This window comes from Hippocampus comes, unplaced genomic scaffold (genome assembly GCF_001891065.2).
Source record: "Hippocampus comes isolate QL1 unplaced genomic scaffold, H_comes_QL1_v1.1 scaffold193, whole genome shotgun sequence".
In the NCBI taxonomy this organism is placed as follows: Eukaryota; Metazoa; Chordata; class Actinopteri; order Syngnathiformes; family Syngnathidae; genus Hippocampus; species Hippocampus comes.
Genome location: NW_017805503.1, coordinates 206,199 through 214,644, shown reverse-complemented (window position 1 = coordinate 214,644; position 8,446 = coordinate 206,199). Strand labels below are relative to the sequence as shown.

The window sequence follows — 8,446 nt, the reverse complement described above, 5'->3', positions numbered from 1 at the left end:
TAATAATAATAATAACAATCATAATAATAATAATAAATTAATTTTTAAAAACTAGAAGAATGTGAGCATGAAAACTTTTGTACTGCTTGGAAGCTGTTTTGACACCTAGAGTAGACCATTATTTCCCAATATTTATTGAGCCAAGGCACCCGTTTTACATGCAAAAGGTTTTCGCAGCACTCCATCAAATTCAGGAGTGATGAGGCATCCATTTGCCTCCAACCTGTATGTAGTACTATTTAAAATAATCACATAAAAATAAGATTAGCATCAACATTTTACGAGTTTATTAAACCATCAGCATATTTATTGTAAACATGTCAGAGTTCATTCAGATTGCATTCACTCTACATTTAAGCTTCATCATGCCAACAAAGGCTTGGAGCAGAGCTGCTTTTGGTTGCTGTTGCTTATTAATTGAATTTCTCCTGATTAGACCAAATGACTTCAAATAATTCACACAATGCATCCTGCATGGATTTCTTGGAACATGCGCACTGCGGGGTTTCCTGTCTTGTGACTCCAATAGCTCAATAACTAGATTAGCAGAAGCGGCTGTGATCAACTCCCACAATCCAAAACCACGTACTGGGTATGTTAGGTTTAGCAAATATTCGAAATTGCTCATAGGTGTTTACAGTTTTCTGTCCTTTTAATTGACTGTTTTAAATGATTTCCCTCTATAAAGAGATTCCCGGGGGTGGCTTTCGAAGTACTTAATTTATACAATATACAATATATATAATATACAATCAACATTGAAATGTTGATTGTAGAATTGAAAGTCATCCAATACGTTTGAAGACGCGCAATATACCGTATACACTAACTAACTTTAGAGGTCACCGTCTCAAGGATTTTCTGTAAACTGCAATGATGTTTAAGAGTCGTTAGGTGTCAGTAATGAGCGACAAAGCAACACAGCACCGCCCCCTGTATACGTCAGCAGTCTCGTTTGCATGTTCTGCCAAGAACTATGAGCTGCGTGGAAATGCAAACCATCTAAGCAACAGGTGCATTACCAGAAATTTAAATTGCCAGGAACAAAATATTCTTGGCCTTGTTGGTGAAAACGGAGCTATTGTAAATCAATGTTTTTAGTTGACTGCAGCTTCAAATTTCTTTTTTTTGGAAAATATGCATACAAGTGATGATATAGTCCAAAAATTTGTCACAGTAATTTAAATATGGTGACTGCAGCAAACAGTACAGATTGTGGAATGATTTCTGACTGTGTGCAAGCTTTGCTTTTGCCAGAACAGAAATGCTTCTTGAAGGTTTGCATTGGATAGGTTGTATACAGTATACAGTATGTGTGGTTTCCAGCAAATGTTGTTGTCAATCATTACCCGAAGAAATGTAATTTAATTTATACTTCTGTATATTTATACACTCCCTTGATATATTTATTTGATTCCTTGATTCAACATTTGTGAATACCATTAATTTTGTCTTTCTTAAATTTATTGCGAACTTGTTCTCATCAAACCATATTTTTTCACGCTGAGGTAATTATTTCGCAAATTTGTTGTATTTTCTCACCAGAAATTTGAATGTTGGTTTTGCAACATTTTTAATTGTACACTACCATTTATAGGGGAAAAAAATTATATATATTCATATAATTTAACCAAATGTCCAAGGCAAGATACGATTTGTTATTCTTTATCTTACAGGCTTTCAAAGTGTTTCATATTGCATCCTAGAAAATATATTACTCATGAGAAAAACATTTCAAGAAGCAATCACACTGTCGGAGGAGTAACATCGGTTTGTATGAAAAATAAAAACCATTACATTTATGGAAAGTAGGTATTTTCTTCCCATTATAATTTGAGATTGAGATGAAAAGAGCGGCACAGTTCCTTGATTCAACATTTGTGAATACCATTAATTTTAATTTAACCAAATGTCCAAGGCAAGATGTGATGTGTTATTCTTTATCTTACAGACTTTCAAAGTGTTTCATATTGCATCCTAGAAAATATATTACTCATGAGAAAAGCATTTCAAAAAGCAATCACAATGTCGGAGGACTAACATCGGTTTGTATGAAAATTTTAAAAACCATTACATTTATGGAAAGTAGTTCTTTCCATTACAATTCGAGATTGAGATGAAAAGAGTGGCACAAATTAATGAACCCAACATCCGAAGATCTGCTCACCTCAGGTCGAAATTTCTCTCAGGTCAGGCCGCTCGGAAAGAAAGACAAACAGTCAATGGGAGGAAACTTGGGTTGTCTCTAATGAAAATGCTGTGACACTTATTAAGCAATTTAAATTCTTGTGGCCCTCCCACCAGCTCTCATGGCTCTCATTTCTTTTTCTTGTTTTCCTCATCTCATATTGCCTTCTATTTCACGCTTCATGAGTTTAACATACATATATTAATTAACTATTACTTGCCTACATTCTTATAAATACATATATTTTTTGCTAATTTCATATATTTGGTGACCGAGAACCATGTCTGCCTCACAGACGAGAGATCACGAGTTTGAATATTCTTGTGGCCCTCCCACCAGCTCTCATGGCTCTCATTTCTTTTTCTTGTTTTCCTCATCTCGTATTGCCTTCTATTAAAGGCATTAGTTAACTATTACTTGCCTACATTCTTATAAATATATATATAATTAACTATTACTTGCCTACATTCTTATAAATACATATATTTTTTGCTAATTTCATATATTTGGTGACCGAGAACCATGTCTGCCTCACAGACGAGAGATCACGAGTTTGAATTTTGGCCCGAGCCTGTGTGGAGTTTACATTTTTCAAAAACAGGACTTGTTAGCCTGTGAGGTAAAGTGAAGACTGTGAATTCCCCATATAGGGAAGGCAAGGCAGCTTTATTGATACAGCACATTTCATACACAAGGCATTTAAACATTAAACATTAACAAAAAATGTTTAAAACATTACATTTTAAAAGTATTTTTTTAAAAAACCAACAAAATACAAGGTGTCTAAAATTGCTACAACATAATGAACTATTTTTAAAAAATTATTCGAAGACTTAATCAAAAGCCACATATTTAATCCTGGATTTCAAACCATTTACACTTCAGGCTGACTTCACTTCACTTCTGTTAGCAGTTTACCGCATTTGCGTGCAGCGCAACAAAAAATGTTTAAAACATTACATTTTAAAAGTATTTTTTAAAAAAAACCAACAAAATACAAGTTGTCTAAAATTGCGACAACATAATGAGCTATTTTTAAAAAATGATTAGAAGTTTACCGCATTTGCGTGCAGCGCAACAACTAAATGCAGCTTCACCTTGTTTACTTTGACCTCTGGGCTCCACTCATTGACTCACTTCTGCAGATTCCACGGCCCGACTAGGTTTGTATTCAATTAGCATTTCTTTAATGAATTTGTGTATGTACTGTATAGGCGTGAATGTGACTTTCAATGATTATTTACACATCCCTGCTCAAATTCCAGGTGACTTTAAGATGAAAAAGATGAAGCCATGATAAATAATTTTAATTTTTTTTTTCCACCATTACTGTAAATTATAACCTGCACAAACAATCTGAAAAAAGGGGAAGCAGAATTACTGTCCCGGAACTGCGTTACGGCAATATAGTTGCACAAATGGTTGTACAATCCCTAAAACAACCATTTACCAGCCAGAAAAGATCTCCAGACTGAAGAAGTGTTGCAAGCCACACCTCAGTCTTTAGGGGCTCACACGAAATGTCTACTGCTGCTGTGCGGTCAACCTGCACAAATCAACTGAAATGAAAAGAAAGGAAGTAGAAATAGTGTATGCAACTGAGTTACTGCAACGTGGTTGCACATATTGTACAATCACCAAAACAGCAATTTAACCAGCCGGAAAAGATCTCCAGACCGAGGTGTTGCAAATAGCAGACACATCAGACCTCAGTCTTTAGGGGGCCACATGAAATGCATGGGGCAGCCCAGTTATTATTACCCGATAAACAACTGCATACATGTGATTCAAATACACCAGTGCAACGTTTACATCTTTTTATGGATCATGTCCGGCTTCAGACAAGACCTCTCACATTTGACAATTTGTGTTTGTTTTCGGTGGTGCAGTGTCACAAACGTTCTGCTGGCTTGACTCGTCACAATTTTGGCGATGTGAGCACGACAAGCACAACACTTCACTCCGGCTCATGTTTCTTTTTTTTTTCTCACACAATTTATATAGTACATTTCATACACAAGGGAACTCAATGCGCTTCACACAAGCAAAGACACAACACTGAGCACTTAGAAACACAACAGTGGCCAACATTCAGAGCAAAGCATAGAAAACAAAAAGTAGCTTGCAAAAATTACCAGAAAATCAATGCGCTTCACACAAGCAAAGACACAACACTGAGGACTTAGAAACACAACAATGGCCAACATTCAGAGCAAAGCATAGAAAACTTACAAAAAGTAGCTTGCAAAAATTACCAGAAAACTTGTGGGGTAAATTGAACACTCTAAATTTCCCATATAGTTGTGAATGTGAGTTTGAATGTTTGTCTGTAAAACGTTTACACATCCCTGTTCAAATTACAGGTTATTTTTCATGTAAAAAAAGTGATACTGTGACAAATCATTGAAAAACGTTTTCCACCATTAATGTGAACGAATACCTGTACACATCAACTGAAAAAAAGGGGAAGCATAAATTCTGTGCGCAACTGAGCTATTGCAATACGGTTGCACAAATGGTTGTACAATCCCTAAAACAGCTTTTTTTTACCAGCCGAAAAAGATCTCCAGATTGAAATGTTGCAGACAGTTCTTCTGACGGCACAGTCTCAAAATCAGCTCATTCACAATACTGCACTTGACCTCTGCATAATGCTGCAGTTGGGGTTCTGACCAGAACAAAGACATTCAATATTGCTTGTGTCAGGAATATTAATAAGTTTTATTTTATAAAAATGTGAAAAATTATTTGAAGTGGGGCGCAATCGTCAATGCGCTCCCCACCACCTGCTTGGGGCCTTAGTCTTCAAAGCATGCTGCCTTTGATTGTAGCGGTTTTTTCTAATTGTTGCCAAACTGGCCATGATCAGAATTCATACTAATATAAAAATATAAATACATCGTAAGGTATCTATGGAAAACATTATGCCAATGTGCCACTGTCCTGTTGCTTTTTTTTCTCCAGGTTTGCATACACAACGTACCATTGCAACTGCTTCGCGGTGGATCTTTACATTTTTTATATTTAAGTGTGATAGCGCGAGCCATTTAGTGCATAAACTATGTCAGTGCAGCCTTATTTCTAAATAATGTCAATTTAAAACACAAATTAAGTATAGAAGATGCAGAACGACATTTTATGCGTCAAACGGCGATGATGAAATTTGGTTTAAAACGAATAAATGGCACATCATTTTACTGGCTATTCCTCTCTGGCGCCCTCTACTGTTGGTCGTCTGAAGCACATCTGCACACCATCATGGCGGCACAGGCTCGCGCTGTGGTCTCAGCCCAGTGGCTTGCGGACGCAATCCGGAACGGCCTCGTAGGCTCCAAGATTCGGGTTCTAGATTCGTCATGGTACCTCCCGATAACCAAACGGGACCCGAAAGCGGAGTTCGCGGAGAAGCACATCCCGGGCTCTTCTTACTTCGACATAGACGAGTGCAGTGACCAAAGTTCACCGTACGACCACATGTTGCCCACTAGCAGCCACTTTTCACGCTACGTGGGCGAGCTGGGAATCGGCAACGACACGCATGTGGTGGTGTACGACACGAACGGCTTCGGCTCGTACAGCGCCCCCCGCGTCTGGTGGATGTTCCGACTGTTTGGTCACAACTCGGTATCGGTGCTGGACGGGGGCATGAAGAACTGGTTGGCCGAAGGGCGCCCGGTGACGTCAGAGCAAGTGAAGCCGGAGCGCAAAGACTTCAAGGTGTCCACGAACAACACGGCGTGGGTGAAGACTTATGAGGACGTGCTGGAGAACATCAGCACCAAGACGATCCAGGTGGTAGACGCAAGATCTGCGGGCAGGTACAGGGGGGTCGAACCGGAGCCGAGAGAGGGTGAGCAAGCTTTCGCAACACCCCAATTTATGACGAATAAACTTGTACGTAAATCGGAAGGCGTCCGAGACTACCACTTGAGTTCCCAGAGGTTTTGAGTCCAGGAAAATACGAGTTTTTTTTCTAGGTCATCCATTAGTCCAATTAAATACCATGAGTGCCTCAGAATGCCTTGGGAATATTAACAAACTTTGCAAAATTTAATTTAGGTCAATCTCACTTTTTTATTCCCAGACCGACACGAGTATGCACTCAAGAATTGATGTCTCACTGACAGCGACGATTCCAAGTCACCGATACCACTAACGCTAGCTAGCAAGCTATACAGTGCAGTGAAAAAAGTATTTGCCCTCTTCCTGATTTCTGTGTTAAGTGTATATTTATCGCACACAAGAGTTTTCAGTTCAAACCCATTTTAATATCCAACAGAGACAAGGAAATATTAATAAAAATGGGAGGGGCAGTTTCTAAATGATTTCATTTACCATGGAGGAAAAACATTCAAACCTATCTGGTCGAATAATTGAGTAATTGCCCGCCTCCTTGTTAAATCACAAAGTAACTGTGACTTACGGCAGTTTTGGGGAAAGCTAATTCACTAGTCGGGTTGAATGATTTTGAAAAATAATGTGTTTGCAATTTTCCCTCCTCACTATTGCGATTTAATTGCTTCGTTTTGCTTTCATGGTGCTTTTCCCATGTACTTGTTCAGCACTGTATGATGAAGTGCATTGTGTAACTGCAGTAGGGGAACTTAAATATATAGGGGGTGTTTGCTCCACATTTTAAATTTCTTAACAGGTACCCTACCAGGCCACTTCCCCGGTGCGATCAACATGCCGTTCACTTCCTTCCTGGAAGCCTCTGGAAAGTATCTGGCCAATGAGGACCTGTCCAGACTATTCAGGGAAGCCGGTGTGAAATTGGACCAGCCGCTTTGGGCCACCTGTGGTTCTGGCGTGACGGCGTGCCTTGTCGTTTTGGCAGCTCACCTGCTCGGGCACCCGGGGGTGTGCGTTTACGACGGCTCCTGGGCCGAGTGGTTTAAACGAGCATCTCCTGAAAACGTCATCTCAGAGGGGGAGGGAAAGGAAATGTGAGCCAGCCGTCTCGGTAACAGAAAAAAGAAATAGGTTTGTCCCAAGTGAATTCAACTCTTGCTAAGACATTTGCACATTTTAAAAGGCACAACGCTGCTTTGTAAAAGTATATGAAATAATCTACGCAACCGTTAACATGTTACTCAAGTAGAGCAATATTTGAATGCTGCAACAGTACCACTCTATGCAAAGGATTTCTTTCAGACACTGCAAGAAGTGCTTAAAGTGTATAAAGCAATGTACTTATGCCCCCCCTCCAGTGACATCTTTTATGCTGGTTGTGTTGCCGGTTCACAAACAAAGCACACTTTTTGATTCGGGGAGTGGTCTTTTCCAAATCATGCACGAAAGGCATGTTTTCATTTTTTTTCTCACATGATTCCATTTAAACTTTGTCATGCTCATGGGTTGTTCTCATTATTCATTCACCAGAAAAGTAAATATTCAATGTTTTGGTGCATGGGCAGAGTTAGCAGGAACCTGGGTTGAATACAGATTGTAGCAGCATATATGTTATTAAAGACAACTTGAAATATCATAAGTGTTCTTGTTTCTGCTGTGTTATCCAATAACTGTTAAAGGTCAACAAAACGGAGCTGTGCAAATTGGCGATAAAAAGTCTAAATATTTGCAGATATCCAAAGTGCTTCTTATTAACATACTGAGGTTTAGCGAAATTTGTTGTTATAGCATGCGGTTGCAAATACCTGTACATTTTTTATGTAATCTGTAAGCCATGGTGATGTGGTTGGGAAAAGCCATCTGGCAATTTGTATATTTATTTTATACTTTCTTTATAGTGCTTAACCCAAAGTTTACTGCTTCCTTGTTTTATTCACTCTCCTTTCTCGATTATGTCACATCCCTGTCCATTCACATAAAAGATTCCAAAGATCAAAACTCCATCAAGCTAGAGGTATTTACCCAGTTTGTAATGCCGATGTTGGGTTTTAATGGCTCCCAGACAAATTCTTTGTGTTGTGCTTTGAATTACTTTCAACTTTTTTTCTTTTTTTTAACTTCTCCGGCAACTTCACACATCTGGTGCATTTTTCCCCTGAATTGCAGTCATCTGTAAGCCATTGATTTTATTTTATTTTTTTAAGGGCAATGCAAGATGCGCCTGTACTTCTCTGGAAGTAATCTAGAGAGAGAGAGAGAGAGAGAGAAAATCTGTTCAAATTATGCTTCCAAATAAAAGTGTGATAATACAAGTCATGTAAATTACCCCCCCCCCACCCTCTTTAGAATAAGTGGTGTTGAAAATGGATGGATGTAAATTACGTATTTCTAATCTAAATTGTACGC

At 38.7% G+C, this 8,446-nt stretch overlaps 2 protein-coding genes and 1 long non-coding RNA gene across 4 annotated transcripts in view; 1 reads left to right on the top strand and 2 right to left on the bottom strand.

Annotated features, from left to right (window-relative positions):
* Positions 1-2,289, bottom strand: part of LOC109520244 (uncharacterized) — a 9,782-nt gene extending 7,493 nt beyond the window's left edge. For both annotated transcript variants that reach the window (XM_019877346.1, XM_019877345.1), the window contains exon 1: positions 2,168-2,289. The gene's annotated coding sequence lies outside the window, so the exon portion shown is untranslated. The remainder of the gene's footprint in view (positions 1-2,167) is intronic.
* A 1,221-nt stretch (positions 2,290-3,510) lies between these two features.
* Positions 3,511-5,219, bottom strand: LOC109520234 (uncharacterized). Its single transcript, XR_002169129.1, has 2 exons — positions 5,172-5,219; positions 3,511-3,747 (listed from the first exon to the last, which is right to left on the bottom strand). It is a non-coding gene; the product is annotated as an uncharacterized LOC109520234 (long non-coding RNA).
* Positions 5,220-5,400: 181 nt separating this feature from the next.
* On the top strand, positions 5,401-7,676 carry LOC109520287 (3-mercaptopyruvate sulfurtransferase-like). Its single transcript, XM_019877409.1, has 2 exons — positions 5,401-6,038; positions 6,840-7,676. Exons 1-2 carry the CDS (start codon positions 5,447-5,449, stop codon positions 7,136-7,138), a joined length of 891 nt encoding a protein of 296 aa, XP_019732968.1. The 5' UTR covers positions 5,401-5,446; the 3' UTR covers positions 7,139-7,676.
* The last annotated feature ends 770 nt before the right edge of the window (positions 7,677-8,446 follow it).

What these genes read in the sequence shown, in the direction of transcription:
- LOC109520287 (XM_019877409.1), top strand. Translation starts at nt 5,447, where the DNA reads ATGGCGGCACAGGCTCGCGCTGTGGTCTCAGCCCAGTGGCTTGCGGAC. An exon ending in CGAACCGGAGCCGAGAGAGG is followed by an intron (nt 6,039 to 6,839) that starts GTGAGCAAGCTT and finishes ATTTCTTAACAG; the next exon opens with GTACCCTACCAGGCCACTTC.